The sequence below is a fragment of the Falco naumanni genome, chromosome 2 (genome assembly GCF_017639655.2).
Source record: "Falco naumanni isolate bFalNau1 chromosome 2, bFalNau1.pat, whole genome shotgun sequence".
NCBI lineage: Eukaryota > Metazoa > Chordata > Aves > Falconiformes > Falconidae > Falco > Falco naumanni.
This window is the reverse complement of record NC_054055.1, coordinates 114,286,008-114,304,260: the sequence shown is the minus strand read 5'-3', so window position 1 is coordinate 114,304,260 and position 18,253 is coordinate 114,286,008. Positions and strand designations below refer to the sequence as shown.

At 44.8% G+C, this 18,253-nt stretch overlaps 1 protein-coding gene across 1 annotated transcript; it reads left to right on the top strand.

Moving 5' to 3' along the window:
• Positions 1–5,789: 5,789 nt before the first annotated feature.
• LOC121083618 (cell surface glycoprotein CD200 receptor 1-B-like) lies at positions 5,790–17,206 on the top strand. The gene is given in 8 exon segments (XM_040584182.1): positions 5,790–6,273; positions 9,223–9,311; positions 10,116–10,424; positions 11,810–12,058; positions 14,085–14,180; positions 15,593–15,639; positions 16,948–17,061; positions 17,063–17,206. Coding segments are annotated over 7 exon segments (1,026 nt in total). The 5' UTR covers positions 5,790–6,273; positions 9,223–9,244.
• The last annotated feature ends 1,047 nt before the right edge of the window (positions 17,207–18,253 follow it).

Genomic DNA, 18,253 nt, shown 5'->3' with positions numbered 1-18,253 from the left:
GTCTGTGACAGTAGACAGAGCTGGGTTTTCTTTCAGGAGCTGATCAGAAACCTATAGCGCTCATTTGTTCTTCGCCAGTTCAATGCCACCTGCCTACTTCACAGGAAAACCCCAAAGCCCTTTTGGTAGCCGTCTCACAACTGCCCCGTGTGAACAGGAAAAAGACAAGTTTGAGTAGGTAGCGAAATACATATTTCTAGAACCTGTAAAGAAATATAGACTGCTAGTCCAAACTTTTCAGATCAAAATGCCTTTTTTCAGTGAAAACTGGTTTTCAAGCTTTTCAATGTAATGTGCACATATGCATTCAGCCAGGATCCCTTATGGGCATAATGAGATCACTGTTCCTTATGCCCTTATTAACTGCGGTAAAGCTAGTTTGTGGGAGTTTGGTAGCACATGTACATAAGCTTGTTTGAGTGGAGAGGTGCTTGACTCCAAAGCATTGAATCTGGACTTTGAATGAGGTGGTTTTCTTCATACAGTTGCAGGGACTCCCATGTAAACTGCAGTCAGTGTCTACAGCCTAGCTTCTTTTACATGATGCTTCACTTGGAAAAATCGGCCTGTTCAAAGGACCTTGTTGGAAGCCTGTATAATTCAAAGATGCCTTCAGTGTATCGCTACGGATGCATGTTTTAACGCCTTTAGCCAGAGGCTCTTTATCATTACAGAAGTCATAAACCAGCTCTGACAATAAACCATGTAGAAGCAACCTGCAACCCAGGTTTCTAGTGACGGAGACTTTGCAAACAGGCCAAATAACTTTTCCTGCTGTGTAGGAGGGCTGTGAGGTACACAGCTCTCTGCTCTCCATGCAGGGGGCTGAGGAGGAAAAGAAAGAGGGGAGGAAAGCTGGTGAGGCAGCGCTGCCAGTGCCGTTTTGCTCTCCTATCTCCATTTTCAAGATAGCTGTTGGCTCCGGGCCCTGGCACTGGAGGCATCCCCTCTTCAGGAGGGGAAAAAGGCGGGTGGGGGGGCTGAGCCTGGCCTCACTATGGGGCTGGATGTCCTGCTGTGGGGTGAGTTTTAATGTTCTCCTGCTGCTGTATGGGGAGGTCACTGCCCATGCTGGGGACTGCGGTGTCTGCCTGCACAAGCTGGGCTTTTTGGGAGCAGCAGCCCTGGCAGCTGCTTTACTGAAAGTATCCACTTTAATAAGAGTTATATGGAAAAAGATGTATAATCAGTGATGTAACTCATTAGCTGAGCATCCCTAGGTACACTGTCACTTAATTGCAACAGCTCTACGAGTGTGTGCGTAATGTTGTATCTCTATATATTGCTTTTTTATGAACACACATACGTAGCAACATGCACACATAGACACAATCGCAGCACAGATAGTTTTAGCCAATTCAGATGTTTTACATGTATTTTAAGTGGGTGCATAGCTGTGCGTGGTGGCAGGGGCTGTACAGGGCTAAGGGCAGGGGGTGGGAAGAAGGCTGTGGTCTGGGGCATGAAAGCATGCAAGCCAGAGCCTTGTGGTGGGGAGTGGGAGGCTTCCTGAGCCTGCTTCTGCACACTCTGTGCTAGCTTAATTTTTTTAAATTATTTTTTTATTGTTTACATCTTATTTCCCTGTCTCTCACTTGTTTTGTAGTGCCTTGTCTCATAGACAAGACCCAGCATTGAATGAGGAGCCAAAAGTCCTGCTGTGCCTGCTCTCCCAGCCTGGAGCCGGCACTGCTCTGCCACCCTGACCTCAGGAGCCTCCCCCTCTGGCCTGATGGTGAGAAAATGAAAACGTTTTACCAGCAATGCCCACAACCCCACCACAGCGTCAATGTTCCTGACAGCCGACCTGAATTCACATCGCATTTTCCACCTGCAGACCAAAAAAGGCAGGCAGTTGGGGCAGCACCAGCCTGAATAAGGATATGTCGTAGGCCTGGGCTTCCCTTGGAGCTCTACCCTTCTGCATCACACTGCCTCACATCGAGCGTGAAATCAGCCAGAAGCGCTGCTAACCCCCTGCAATGCAGGAAAGAAACGGGGCGAGTTTGACTGGAAACCACCGTGGAGAATTTTTCTAAACCACTAAGTGACGCAGGGCTGGAGGTGTTAAGCTGGCTGATAAGAAAGAGAGTTTATGGCAGCAAAGCAGCTTGCATGGGGAGGAAGGAAACAAATAAAGCAGAAGCATCCCCTTTGATGTAGTATGCCCCACCAAAAGATTGTAGGCAGCGATAAATGCCATCCTGACACTGGTGTCATGACTTTAGTTTGCATTTGAGAGGTGAGATGTGTAGTTTTTTTCCAGTACAGATACAGGTTTCTATATCAGGTATGCTTTGTTATAAATTGATTTGTTCCACTTGATACAAAACCCACAGAAATGGAAGCCACTAAAAAAAACCACTATTGAGCCTTCTCCTTTGCCATGTGATAACAGTATGGATTTCATATTTGGAAGCATTGATCTAGCTGCTCTATAAACACAGAAGAGAAGATATTTTCTCTTCCTGTTAAAAAGAAAATAAAAATCTACTTCTATATGATGAGTCTGGGGAGGGCTGAGTATGCAGCTCCTTGAGGGTGGTGTAGCTGACTCCCAGCTGGGTCCGCTGCGGGTTCCTGGGACTTCTTGCAGGATGTTCACAGCTCTCCCTGGGCGGATGCAGCTGTAGCTTGCAGGGAACATTAGCTTCCCTGGGGGGTGAAGGAGGAGGAGCAGTGAACAGAAGGAGAGGGGCCCAGTAGTCCTGTGTCTCTACCCCTGCTTGGCACTGCCTAAAGCACCCTTCAGCGATGCTACACGTAAGAGTGACCGATAAATGTGGAAGGACCGCCTGGGGTTCTATTTCTGCTCTACACCATTTCTTCTGCTATTTCTTTCTTTTCAAGGTGGGAATTATTTGAGGTTTGTAGCTTCTTTACGTGCAGTTTGGGATGTGTGGTGCATCATGTTTTGCCTGTAGAGTGGGAGGCCAATACCTCTGGCTGAAAGATGGGAGGAAACTTTTATCCGGGGAGTCTGAGATACGTACTGATTCTTATTGAAGTGTTTTGGGAGTAAAGTGTCCACCTATAAACCATCTCTTTTCTGTTCATCTTTGAATACTTGCATAGGAGACTTTCTTGGATTGTCCACAGTTCTGAAGGCAGTAATTGTACTTACAGGTTGTTGGTTTGCAGGTTCTTCCTGGAAAACTGGCAGCTAGGTGCAGTAGGTCCACAAGAGGCAGGAATTAAAATAGTTCAGGTCAGGAACATCTGGAGTATTGGGATGGAGTGAGAAGGCCCTGAGGTTAATGACCTACAAGTGGTAAGGGTCCTTGTAGGACCATGAGCAGAAGCTGCTGAACACAGCCATGCTGGTCTGGTGAGTGTTAGGGACAAATTAGGTGACAATTAGGGAAAAATTAGCTACAGTTAAAAAATAAATCCTATTCTTTGGTGTTGGAATTACAATATAATTGCCTCTGCATATTTTAACCTGGAAGTGTCAGGTTTTAAAGGCTTCATTATCAGCAGTGGTTCTTCCCATATGTTTGCTGACATTGGTGAGAGCTGCAGATGGTTTATACCTGGGGAGGTCAAGCTGTTAGGTACATGGACTAGGTTTTTTTTTCCCCATACAATGGAAAATGTAAAGCAAATCTCTTCTGCCTTTCTGAAGGGAAGAGAACAGATTACTGGGGGTGGGTGGTGGGTAGCAGTGGTCTTCTTGTTCATCCTTTGCTCCTACTCTCCATTCCCAGTGCTGGGTTACGGTGCTTCCTGAGGAGGCTGGCTGCAAGGATGCTATAGGTGTGAGGTGTACAACTTCACTCGTGTTCTTGGCTCATAACTTTGTGGGACTAAGCTGTTTTCTAGATGGGCTGGCGTTAGAAAGGTAAATATTTCTGAGAAGAGAGGAAATGCTCACCTGCTTTCTTGAATTACAGGTATTAAAGATAAAAAAAGCCAGACAAAATACTCATCTGTTGTATAGCATTTTTATTATTTTTCCCCTCTGGGAAAAAGCCAACTTTGTTGTAATGTTACATTAGTACTATCCTAAATATTAATATCTTGATGAACCGAACACACAGACGCCACAAACCTTTGCCTTTCTGTGGAGGAAGCTTCAAACCTATTTACCTTCGGGTGTATGTTACCAAAACACTGTAATTTTACAGTTGTTCAGTATAACTTGTTCATAACTGTTTTCAAAACTCCTTCCATTGGTCTAGTTCTCTCTTTCAGAAAGCCATCTACCCTCTACTTCCCCATTTGTTGAGAACACTTCGGAGTTTGTATGTATTTGGAACTGAATGAAACTAGCTCACGAACCGAATGGGTTGATTTTCACAGCTACAAACCATCTCTGGCTTCCACTGATGCCAGCAAGTATGAAACATATAGGAAATGCACTACGGAGCTACAGCTCCTCCAGCCGCTGGCAGTGCTAACAGCCTTCTGCTGTGCTAGGACAGGGCTTCATGGATGCGTTTTCAGGCCAGAGAATAAAAACACTAGGAAGCTATAAAGTCAAACCAAAGGTCCGTTAGCCCAACAGCATGTGCAGTGGCCAGTCGCAGGTTGTTAAGGAAGATGGCTCAGGACAGAGCAAGAACGCAACCTCTCCTCTCCCCAAAAAAACTTTGCAGTTTCTGAGAATGAACAGCTTTGGGAGTATCTGTCTGCTGCAGCTTTTGATATACAATTTGCCTTCCTCCTAGGGCACTCAAAGTCTTCCTACATTTTCTAACTTCATTTGCAGCAGAGGGACTTTAGGAATTCCCGGGAGAGGACCATTGCTCAGGAGAAACTGGGGCAGCAGTCGAGTCAGATCTGCCCCTGAGCGGGGACTGCCGGCTGCTCCCTGAGCTGGTGCAAAGCTCTCCGCAAACAGCGAACAGGCTGCTCAAAAATATGCGGGGAGCTGGCGCCTGAGGTGCACGGGGTCTGCGGACACATGGACACATCTGCTGCTGCATTTCTTCAGGTAACGCTTACAAATCAAACGCCTGGCAGCTCGCGTTAAAACTGAGGAGTAATGGGAGAAATTGCCGTTTGAACTGCTCCAGTTATTTATTGCAAATGCCGTACCATGGGTAACCCCAGCTCCCCGAGTTCCCCACGCTCAAAAGGACAGCTGAACGTGGAGGCTGACCTGGGGATGTTGAACATGTGGCATAACCAGCACCTCTCACTTCAGAAAAGGTGTTGGCTGCCTGCAGGCTTCGGCACTGGTTGCTGCGTGGTTGGTGAGTGTTTGGTTAAGGGCTCCCGGCCCCCTGCGACGACAGCCAGCCCCACGCGGGGTGCAAGGACTCGTGCCTGCAGAAGCCCTGCCACCCTCCCAGAGCCAAGGGATGGGGAGTATGGCTTGGAGAAGAGAAGCCTGGGTGAAGAGGTGGAAACATCAAATGCCTTGTAGTGGGTGATATGAAGGCTCTAACCCATAAAAGTGTGGGTTTGGATTTTAAATAACGTAGCCTTGCTTCGTGTATTGGTTACCTTCTCCTCGTGCCCTCCGGTGGGAGAGGTGACACAGCTGTGTGCCTGCCTCCTCTTCTTGCCGTCCCTGCCAGCCCTCTCCTGCCCAAAGAGTCTGTTATACAGGACAGACTTTTGAGGCAAGGTCTTCTCTACCCTTTAAAATGCTTCAGCTGCAAAGCAGAGCCATATTTTGCTGAGTTAATCATGGCAATGGCTATTGTGACATATTGGTTATTCTTTAAAAAGTTGTGGTGACGACTGCCGCACTGACTGACTCCTCGTTCTTTATAGTCTGCACCTTTTCCTCCTCCGGATTGTGTCAACGTATATTTTCATTATGTTGGACTTTACTTACGTTTATCTGATTTTTAAGTCGGTGCTTTGCGTAGCTCAAGGCTCGTAGCTCGTGTTTGATGTGTAGCAGCAGACAGCTTTGTGTTGTGGTTTGTTCTTTGTGTCAGAAAGCGGTTTGTTTCCCTAGTTGGTGTCACATCCCCGCCGCCGGAGTGTGCAACCAGCTGGTTTGTTTTCACTCAGCCCTTTCGGAGGGGGTAGGGACTTATGCCTGTCTGTGGGACATATCAGCTGCCTGTTAAGATCTCGGAAGAATCAACAAAATGGAATTAATGAACTGTACAGCTGAAAACAGGGATTATCTTGGATGGATGGTCCTAAACTGAGCTAGTTCTTACTTCTTTGCAACTGTACTCGTGAGGACGGAGGGGGGGGGTTCCAGGTACATCTCTGGGCACAGGAGCCACCTCGCCAGCAGCCACCAGGACAGGCATCTACGCTGGACCAGCTGCCTGCGCTAACATCTCCCTACCCATCCCCAGAACTGTGAGTATCAGAAGACCGGAGCGCGGTGGCCCTGCTGCTGTGCACCTCGCAGGCACCCCTGGCCGGAGGGCTCCTCTCCAGCCCGGCAGCCGGGTAACGCTCCTCCAGCCTCAGCGTTCCTCAGGATGGATCTGGGGGTGACCGGTGCCGTTCCCCCGCTGGAAAGCTGAGGCTGATGTAAGAGTGATGCGCATCTTGTGCCAGCCACCGCCATCAAGGCTGAGTAAAAATTTTAATTTATTTTTATGTAGTTAGTGAGGCATTTTAATTTCATCAAAGGAAATAACACAAGACGATCTACAAATATTCATTTGCAGCTTTTAGATCAATTTGATTCAGCTCTGCTTGGTTTCTCCTTTTTGGGTTTTACTTTGAGACTGACTTCTCGCTTACACAAGCATTCAAGGATTGTGAACCTTGAAATTTGCAGTCTAAATTCTGTGTTTCATACATGAATATTTAAACATATACTCTCTTCTTTCTGTAGGGTTCCACATTTAATCATTAATGCCTGTTCTTTTGAGCAAATAAACCCCATATATATGAGACTTATATGCATTTTTAAATAAAGATTGTTCTCTGGGACAAGTTCCAATATGACAATATTCTCTTTAGGCATATTTATAGATCCATCAAAAATGGTGAATACTGAGTTTGCTGATAAACATTGTGGAAGTTTTTTTTACTTTTCTTTTGAAAGCGTCTGAAAAATTATTTGCAAATTGGGTCAAATTAAGTACATAATTCTGGCCAAAAAGCATCTTTTATTTTTTGGTTTAAAAAAAAAATATTTTTTCACACTTTTTGATTGAAAGCAGCTTTTGCATGCATACTTTATCCAAATTGCAAAAATACCCCAAACCTTTTGACTGCATCAAGTAACATAAAAGAAAATATTTCATTTGTGGCAAAGATTTTAAGTGAACAAGAATTTGAATTTGGGAGTTTTTTAATATAAAAGTTATATTCCTTGTTGCATGTTAGTAGCAGAGTACTGATCAGCGTGGTTGTACTACAACTTTTTATGGGTTACAATGAAAGCTTTTCATCTAGATGCATCAGTGTTTTGTTAGAACCGTGAAGAAAACCGTCAGGCTGTTGTCTGAATGTGCGGGCACATCGCGTTGTGTTTAAAAAAATATTATTTTTTTTTGCACTCAGCTCACAAATGTGGCAGCATTTGTTCTTTTTGTGCCACAAACGTAGCAGTGCTCTGGTATTTCTTCTGTGCACCAGGTGTCCTCACTTCATGTATTTGACATTTAAAATGATTTTTTTAAGGCTGCGTAATTGAAGCCTGTTACTTTTACAGCAATTGATACCAGATGAGGATTTAGGTTCCTGCGTGCGCAGTGAACCCTGGCTGCTTTCCTCCTCTTCCCAGTGCATACTGAGAAGCATTTTTGTATTTAAATATGGGTGTGAACAGTGTGTGATCTAAATAGCCCAGAAGGGTAGTCCTGTTGCAAAACATATGACATTTCTGATTCAATCATTGCACAAAGATATTTGCTTCTCTGCTGCGTATTAGGGTTTGACTTGGGAATGAAAACAATGTTTCAGTATTTCCCATGGGATGAAAACACAATTTTCCAGTCATCGCTGTGGGTGACTGATTCAGAACATAAAAGATTTAAAGAGATACAAATGATGGCACAAAGGAGAGAATGACAAAAGGTCTACCACGAGCATGATTTGAGGGAATGCGGAGGCGAGTGATGGACAATGAGATGGCTTTATGGGCAGGCTACAGGGACCCTCAAGACAAAAGTGTGGCCACTGATTTCTGAGACAGTAACATCAGAAAACTGCAGTGCTGTGGAAACAAGCAGATGCTCTGAGACCTGGGCTTTTTTTCCCCAGCTGGCTGGGGCACAGCAGTGTGTTGGTTGTGAACATTTCTGCTGTGACAAACCAGCACAGGTGCCTACTGCAGCAGGGTGCTTCTCCTTGAGACCTGAGCCAAAGAGTCTGGGAGTTTGACTGTGGGAATACGTGTGTATATTGTTCAGTGCAGCGCAGTGCAAGTTTGCCATGCCAAATTGGGGTCGTTTGTATATGATACCTGATCATAGGAAGGTATCAGTGATGTTTTTGGCCAAATCCATGTTCAAACAACAGCTGAATGGGTTCACATTGGGAATCTCCACTGAGAACCACATATATTTTGATTGGAAATCTTTAGGATAGCGTAGAGTTCTGCTTTTTTGTGTGAACCAGAAAACAACGCGTTTGGATGACGGCGCTGTCTTAATCTTACCAATGAACTGCTGCTCTTTTTGCCAAAAAGGAGCTAGCAGTTTCTAAGATATGGTTTGTTAAAATGTACATCTGGTTGTGGAACAGCGTAAGTTATTAGATGCCTCTGGTTCACTGTGTCTAGGAAAGCAGGCAACAAACTCACGTGGTTTTGATCTCTTGCAATAGGATGTTTGCCTCTTTTTGTTCTACTGCAGAATTGAGTTACCCTTCAAGAAATGAAAAGCACGCAAGGGTCAGGAATCATTTTTTTGTCAAACAGTTGATGAAGTTGATGAGGTTTCCTGTACATGCTGTTACCTTGATTTTTCAGAAGGAGTTGTAACGCGTGCATGTTTGCTCTTGCAAGACCTTTTTTCATCTTCTGCAGGTAAGTCTGTGAAGCAGCAGGAAGGGGTCTGTAGCTATCTCTGTGCTAGCTAGCTGGGAGTGAATAGGGAGCAGCTAGAGGTGCCTGTAAAATGGTATCAGAGAACCTGGATTTTTTAAACTTGTTTGTAAACAATAGTGGGGGTTTTATTTTCAAAACCCTTTTTGCTTTACTTTCTTCAGTACAAGAATGATACCGGACATGTGGTACTGTTTAGAACTTGGTTTTTCAAAGGAAACAGGTTTTACTATGTGTTCTTCTTAAAGGGGTTCTCACAATTTTTGATTACGTGCCATTTTCTTTGCCTTTGCTTTCTGCAGTTGCTGATTCCTTCTGCTAAAGATGGCTCAGACATGGGCAGTTCTGGGTGCGCTCCTTTTCTTGCTAATCAATCTGGTTGAAGGACAAGGTAAGCAAGAAAGATCTAAAACTACATACAGCGCTCTTTAGTACTCTATATTCCCAGCTCACCAGTACACTGAGACTTCACAGTTCACCAGGGGAAATTTTGCTTATTGTTCAATGTGAATGCAAATAGTGATGTCACCTCAGCTGGCAAAATAATCATGCACCTTGCGGAGCGGTACGCGATGATATATCTGATAGAAATCCAACACAGATCGTCTGAAGACCCATCTCCTGTTCAACTGGGACGATATCAGGAGAGCTATGATTTTCTCGTAGAAACCGGATCTATATATGCCCATTATCAAATATGCCTGAGAACTAGTGCACTGAGTGATCTCGGGTTTTAACCTTGTCTCAGGTGTATGTTTCACCACTATCCCTGGTTTTACTCACACTTTAACCAAGGTGCCTAATTCAATAACTCAATAATTTTTGTGAAAAGTAGTTTACTTTCCCTTAAGGTTGAATATTCCTCTCTTCCCCGCCCCCCTCCCCTGCCCCCCATTAGTTTTTCAAAACCTATATTAAAGTGGTAGAAATCTGTTGCCTAAAAAAAGGTGAAGGACCTGCATCTCATCAGCACACATCGCATAACTGCACAGTGCTCCAGCAGAAAGGCATCGTCCCCACTGCATTTCCAGATTTATTCCAGTAACGCTACTTATATGTGTCTGCACAGAGCGGTGTGTCCCCAAGGTGCCAGTACAGTAAGGAAGCAGAAATTTTTAAGTGTGATGAAGCCAGGTTCCTATGCTTTGACAATGGCTGTAGCATCATTTTTAATGTCTTTTTTCTTCTTATGTAGCTTACAACATGGTGAATGTGGAGGTTGGTCACGAGGCTGTGTTGAGTTGCCCTTACACCTCCAAGGAGCCTTTGCTAATGGTGATATGGAAGATGAAATGCAGCACTTGCTGCTTGTTGGCCTATAGAAGTGATCACAACAAGACAAAGAAGTTAAACTGCAGTGAGAGGATGATGTGGAGATATTCACCTGACAGTGACCCTGCTCTTCGGATTTACCCTGTGAACCTTGATGATGAGGGAAACTACACCTGTGAAGTCGTCAGCAGAGCAGGGAATTTTCTATTTTTCGTTTCTCTAACTGTGACAGGTAATAGACATCTTGCCTTTTTCTGGGTGTGTATGTTGTATAGATAAAAATGATTTGCTTTGGTGGTAAGAAACGAAATTCATTTTGGATCCATACTGAAATTGAAAATAAAGAGGTAAGCTGATTTACTCTGGCTATGTGGAGAAAGGCAAAAGGCATGAGGAGTTGTGCAACAGGACTTGGCTGTTCTGTGGAGAAATAATCTGGGGGTTTTGTGTTTTGGTTTATTTAACTCCTCCTGACTCGCAAATGGGATGTTTTAAAAGGCACAATTCCAACAGTCTGCATAGTTTCTGAACGAGTTCTTTGGGCATAATGTTCACACAACCAGGAGTATACACTCTTGGTTAAGTTAATGCACATAGAAGGTACCAAATAAACATTGCACCTACAAGCCGAGCAAGAGGATGCTAAAACAAAATTCACAATGAGGTCAACATGTGTTTTGCCTGGGTAAGAGCTGAATAGGAAGGAAGCAAAAGTTTCAGGACACTATCTGGAAATATTTTACTCTTCCAGAAATATTGAAAGCCGTCTATAAGACTGCATCACTAAAAAATGAAATTAGTCTCTTTTCCACATAGTCAGGAACAAAAGAATATTAGGAAACATAATGAATACATCAAATAATCCTTTTCAGATAGACAGGTAAACTATCTCTAGGTTTCCATAAATTAAAAAAAAAAAACCAAACCCAAAACCAAAAACAAGCCATGAGAGAAGATTTTGTGTTCTGGCCATGTTAGTTAAGCCATCTGAATATAACTAATAATTATGGGAAATGAATTTTGGAACTCTATAATTGCTATTATTAATTTTTATCACTTGATTATTTTTTGTTGTTGTTGTTTTTCTCTGCAGGGCCTTGCCTTTCCGATAATGGCTTAGGTATTGTCTGAGCCTTTGCCTGTTTCGTCAAATGCAGAACATGAGTCGTTCAACTTTAGGCAGAACAGTTTTGTCCAATTCCTCCTTTATTTCCTTACTATCCAAGTCCTGATCCTACCTGCCCAATCTCCTAAATGTTGTAGCTGGAGCCGCAGCAAGCTGTGTTCTCTTCAGCATGCGCGCTGCCCTGCTTACAAATCTCCATTTAACCCACCCCCTCTGTCATCCCACCTTCACCTGTTACAGCTGCAGTCACCTTTCAGAAAACAGGAGGAAGCAGCACTTTTAGATGCAGCTAGCTAGTTTTAGAGATACTCACCTGGGACTGCTTTTTGATGTATCTTTTTGTGTGAAGATCGTTGGTACTAATATTGCAAATTATTTTTAAAACTCTTGAATTAGTCATGCAAGCTAAATACGACCTGATTGTCAGTTTCTCAATCGGTGATTTGGTACTGAACTAGAACTAATGCTTGTGGCCTTTTTTTCTTCTCTAGTCCCTCCGACAGTGACTCTGACCTGTGACAACAGCAGGGGAGTGGTCTGTCGAGCATCTGCTGGAAAGCCAGCTGCTGACATCTCCTGGGTCTCTGCAAGTAGTCACAGCACCGAGGAAGAAGTCCATCACCCCAACGGAACAGTGACCAGAGTGAGCTACATAGCCTGGGTCAACAGCACGCATCCCACTGTCACCTGCCTGGTTACCCACCCAGCTACAAACCAGACCCTCTCCCTAGACCTGTCACGTATGTAACGTTGTTCTGCAATTGCTCTTCATCATGCTCTTGGGCTTCTTCGTGCGCTGCTGTGAAGCTGTTCCACTGAATTCCAGGGCTCAGCAGATTGGTTTAAGTGGGGTTACAAGCCAAAGTCCTAGTGTATGTTGGTAGAGAAATTAATAATTTTGAATTAGTCAGTCGAAACCAAATGTTTCGGGGCATTGTATGGAGAAACTGTCAGTGCGTGCTGCTTTCTGTCCCTGTTCTGTTTCACAAAAGTTCCTCATTCTGCTTTTGATAGGTTGGCCTCGGCTGGCTGCCACCCGGTGCCCACCAAGCTGCTCCATCGCTCCACTGCCTCAACGAGACAGGGGGAGAGGAATACAACAAAAAGCTCACGGGTTGAGATAAGGACAGGGAGGTTATTCACCACTTACTGTCACGGGCAAAACAGACTTGAGTCAGGGAAATTAATTTTTAGCCAATCAAATCAGGGTAGGATAGTGAGAAGTAAGAATGAATCTAAAAGCACTTTCCCCCCACCCCTCCCTTCTTCCTGTGCTCAGCTTCACTCCCAACTTCTCTCCCTCCTCCCCCGGAGCGGTGCGGGGAGTGGGGCTGCGGTCAGTTCGTAACACTTTGTCTCTGCTGCTCCTTCCTCCTCATGCTCTGCCTCTGCTCCAGCGTGGGATCTTACCCGTGGGACACAGTCCTTCATGAACTCCTCCAAACATGGGTCCTTCCCACCAGTAGCAATCCTTCGCGGGCTGCTCCAGTGCGGGTCCCCCATGGGGCCACGGGTCCTGCCAGAAATACTGCCCCAGCCCGGGGCCCTCCCAGGGCGCAGCCCCCCAGGCCCAGCCGGCCCCAGGGGGGTCCCCGCGGGGTCCCCAGCCCGGGCTCCTCTCCCCACGGGGCCACGGGCCCTGCCAGGAGCTGCCCCAGCGCCGCTGCCCGCGGGTCACAGCCCCCTGCGGGCACCCCCTGCCCCGGGGGGGTCCTGCCCGGGCTGCGGGGGGGAGCTGCTCCCCCGGGGGCTCCGCGGGCTGGGGGCACGGCCCGCCCGGCCGGGGGCTTCTCCAGGGGCTGCCGGGGGGTCTCTGCTGCGGCGCCTGGAGCCCCCCGGCCTCCTCCTGCCCCGGCCTGGGGGGCTGCGGGGCTGGGGCGTTCATGTGCTCCCACTCCTCTCTCTGGCTGCAGTTTTGTTGTGCAGGTGTTTCCCCCCTTCTTAAATACGCCATCCCAGAGGCTCTGCTGCTGTTGCTGATGGGCTCAGCCTTGCCCAGCGGTGGGTCTGTTTTGGGTCCAGCTGGCGTTGGCTCCATCGGACATGGGGGCAGCTTCTGGCATCTTCTCACAGAAGGCACCTCTGCAGCCCCCCACTACCAAAGCCTTGTCATGCAAACCCAGTACAATGTTTCAGTAATCTTTTTAATCATCGATGACAGAAAAGTTGCTTTCGGCAGCCACTGTAATACAGCTCACTAGTTTTTGGTTTGAAGCTTTGAACCCCTGAAGCTGAATTTCGTCCAGCTTCCCACAGTGGCGATGGTCTGGAGAAAAATTCCTTGGCGAATGTCTGTCTGTGACTTTCAAGTGACCTTTCCCGGGGCCAAAGGTAGTAAAGGGTAAAATTCAGCCTCTCAGCTGGCTGTGCCGGACCTGTTGGAAGTCTGTTCCAGTAGGTTTTGTAAGAATGGCTGAACAAGTGCTCGTATCCCTGAAATGAGTCAGCAGAGGCATGAAGGATACAAGTCAGCATACACCGGTCATTGATAACAGCATTTTACTGGGATGGCTGGAGAGCTCATTTGAAGGAGGCCGTGCAGGCAGATGAGTTGAAAACAGAAATGTGTTTGTGCACACAAGTGATGGGGTGTAGGTTCCTATTGCTGGCTGGCATCCAGACATCTCATCTGAGTGTCTCGGCTCGTTTGAGCTGTGGGGTGGGTACAGGATTAGCTTTCTCCTCTGGTTAAGGTAGACAGTAACATTGTGCAGTCAGTGGGTACTGACATCTAGCTCTAACTAGCTTTCTTTTCTCGTCTCTCAGATACCTCTCCCAGGATTCCTTACCTCCTGATAGCAGGCCCTGCAAGTGTTGCTGCTGTCAGTGGTGTGATTTTATGCTTGATTTTCACACGCAGAGGTAAGTCATTTGATGAGCCTGAAATGTATTACAAGTCTACTGCTGACTATGTGCAGGTACAAGGACATGTCCTTTATTGTTGAGAGTGGGGTGGGAGGCAAGGATTGAGGAAAATATCTATATGTGATACATTGTCCTTCTGAAAAAGTCCTAGTAAAATAAAGGGTGGAAACTTTCAAACAAGTCTGGAGTTTTGTAAGCGCCATAGTTGTTATGATATTAATATATTATATGTATGTCAGAGAGTTATCCAGGATGAAAAGGATTCTTTCTGAGAGTCAGGTAGTTAATGAGTTTTTAGAAATTGATTGTTCTGCATTTAACGACATAAAACTATACATAAGGATGACAGTCCACAAACTAGTCTAATGACTAGGCACAAACAAGTGTCCTGTTTCCATCAGCAGTTGTAAGTTTTCCCCTGAGCAAGCGTAAGAACAGGCCAAATATACATACTTTCTCCTGGTACACTAACCATTTCTCAGGCTGCATATATTTAATTGATACTGGGTCAGGTTTATACTGAATAATTTGATCCTGACAACTCAGATGATGGTTTACTACTCTTGGAGTCAGGTAAGATGGCTGTGATGGAGGATGAAGGGAGTAGAAGCCCAAGTGGAGGCTTAAAACGGGAGTAAGAGAGAACAGCAGGCTGAAGGAGAGAGTGTTTTCAGGAGAGCGGGAGATGAAGCACTGGGAGAAGGCAACGTAGAGGTGGGTGAACTGTAAACGGAAGGAACCTGCAGAGAATCAGAGTGCCTGGTTTAGTCCTCTTCTTTGCCTCAGTGCTGCTCTAGCCTTACTGCTTGTCTGGGTTTCTTCTGTGGGCTCGGTGTCTTCCAGGTTATTCCCCCCCCCCGCACTGGGCATGTTACATTGCAGGTGTATTTCAGCCACCAGGTCTGAACAAATGGGATGAAAGAGGGGTTGGTGAGAGGGGACAAGGAGGGGAGGTGTGCACTAGAAGAGCAGGGGAGGCAGGGTGAGGAAAACAGAAAGCAGAAGGGCGGGTGTCATCGGTGGTGGCAGCACGGACTAGTGCTTGTAGCACTTTGATGGGAGCTTGTCCCTGTCACAGTGACGGGCTTCTCTGGGGCAGATGAGGAGAGGGACAATGCGCACAGATGGGCTCCTTGGCCCAACGTGTCCCTGCAGAACTGAGGAAAAATGCACTTAACTGAATCAATTCAACCAGGGTGACCAAAAGCTGCAATGAAGTGAAAAATAAAACAATAGTGCAGTCAAAAGCAGGACACACAAAAAAAAAAAAAAAAAAAAAAAAGGACTTAATGTATGAGTGTACTATTTTGAAGAAAGTCTTTCAACAGCTGAGGACAGCTAGAGGAGAACTCTTGGTGTAACAGCTGTTCACCTTGCCCCAGCAAACCATTTTAATTTCTTACTTCCAGTTTTCCAGGTACCTAAACTGGCACGTGGGTCAGCAGCACCATCGGCAGTAAGTGTTGGGTTTGTGTGTGTGCACACGCTTTGCAGTTGTTTCTGTATTTTTCACTTAAACATGTAATTTCCTTGCAATGTGCGTGCTTTGACAAAACTCCCATTTATCTCTGTGTGTGGTGGTGGGGGTGTATGAGGAACAGTGGATCTGGGAGGGTGTCTGTCCTTTGGATGGCCCTACCTTTGTGTATATGAAGAGTACCTGAGTAATTGTTTAAGCACTAGATGGAGAGTGATATAGTGCATTCCCTGCCTTAAGAATACAATAAATTACACTTACAATGCCAGTGGTTAAGCTGAATTTTAAACCTCCTAAAAGTTAATGTTTTCACATTTCTGCTTCACAGAGTAATTTTAATTCTGATCTTTTGCTTAAGAATATTTATTGTCCTTGATGGCAGAAACCTGCCTGATGAAAAAGATGGGATGAAAACAGACACGCATTTAACAATGAGGGGGAAAGGGTGCACTTCCTTATGCTCTGTTAGGGACAAACACAGCCATGAAACTTTTGATTTTTAAGTCGTGGTTCAAATACTTGGAAGCTCGGAAGCAGCAGCAATAAATTTGCCACCACAACTTTTACTTCCTCTCTAATTTCAGTGTGTTGTGATACATATTTAACAGCGTGATAATATGCTGCTTTTTCTCCAGGGCTTCTGCCTCATTTAATGCACATTGAAAAAGTAATTCTTCATATTTTGTTTTCTACTCATGGTTAAATTAATGGCTGTGTGCCTTGTTGCAAACTAGTCAATCTGAAGTTAGAATGATTAATTTCTTGATATGCTCTTCCATGGCATTTGGGACAATTTGGCTGATGGGAATGGGAGTTACAGAGATCAAAGTGAAAACCTTCCAGTAATTTTAGGTGCCTAAATTGGATTGCCTGTGGCCTGTCTGGGTGTTTTTTGGTTGGTTGTTTGGTTTTTTTTGTGTTTTGTTTTTTTTTTTTTTTTCCCCTAGAGAAGTTAACATTGTTCATTAGCATCTATTTTACTGAAGATACCAACATTTGAAAATTTGCTTTCAATCATATTAAGAAAAAAAGATTTGAAGGCTGTCCTGTTCAGGCATCGTGAAGGTGGTTGTTGTATCTTTCTGTCACGTCAGGTTTCACCTTCTGTGCCCTGCCCCTCTGGTCACAGAGCTTAGAGGAATAACTTCACAGTTCTTTTGCAAAATTAATGTTACCTACCAGGTTTCTTCTGGTCTTGTTTTTTTTTTGTTTGGACTCTATAGAGATGATGGTTCCACAAAATTTTACAACATAATATAATGGTACATGTTTTTCTTTATATTGCAGACTAAGAATTTCTGGTCCACACCATCACGTGTGAAAACAGCAGTGGTCAAGCCTCCTGTCTTATCAGAGGTTATCTATCAGAATTATGATGCAACAATGATGAATATGAACCATGCAACAGTGTAGGCATAAGCAGTCTAACACCAGCTCAGCTACTGCTGATACCATACTTGGACTTCAACGAACAGTACTCAGACTTTACCACAAAGCAGGCCAGCAGAACGCTCAAAATACCCCGCAAAAGTTGTTCCTGATCTGAAGGCAGTGGGGGAGAGCAACCCATTTTACTAAATTTTTTGAAATCTTTCTCTAAATATCAGTACAGCTCTTGAAACATTTGAAACTTTTAAAGATGGAGTTGGGGAAATACTGATCTGAGTTTTGTTTAAACATGGTATGAGGTATGTGCTGTCTTTCCTCAAATCAGTAATTGATATATTTCTGTGCTGGAGTCACAGATTGGTGGTGAAAATGAGGCACTTTTTTCCATTTTAGCAATGGGATTCTCTCTTCAATTTTCTGTTCGAAACCAGGAAGTGATACAGGGAACCCCAAAACATAGAAGGTCAAAGAAACACATCCAGCAGAAATGCAGAAATAAAAGAGTTGGGTTTTTTTTCTGGGTAAATAAGTTATATGTGGCAGAGGTATTTGTCATCTTTGTTTATTTTATTTTATTTTTTTTAAATTAAACTTTCTGTTTGTATTGCTAGTGGAAGAAAAAAAAGCCAATTTGGAATTGTACTTGGTATGGAAATGAGAAATAGAAATGGGCAATTTTCCAAGATTCATTTTCAAGTAAACATGCAAATATGCGAATATTTACCTAAATGATTCTGGTGCTATTTGGGTGAATGTTTACTGACCAGTCTCTTAGAAGCTGAGTTCACAGTGTGGTTTTATTGGGAACAGAAACTTGAAGTTGTGAAAAATGCAGGTGGTGTGCTTGTTTAGAACACTCTTAACCAAACCATTTATTTCTTCTTATCCTTGTGCTCCCAAGCTGAACCACCACCACCCTTCCTGCCCCTGACCCGTTGTTACCTGCAGTCCTCGTTTGTCAGGTTTGTCAGACCTCCCAGATGCTAATGCAGCAGTAAACGTACTGAAATGTGGGTTTTGAACGGCCTTTGCCTGCTCGTTGCTGAAGGAAATCATCTCTGCTCCATCAGTGTTCTTAGGCATGAGGATCTCCCTGAGCCTTTTAATTGCACTTCCCTTTATCACTTCTAAATAGACGTGGGGGGGCACCTACTGACATCCCTCCAGTCCAAACATTTTGTTTTAGTTGGAAAGGCACAAAGAG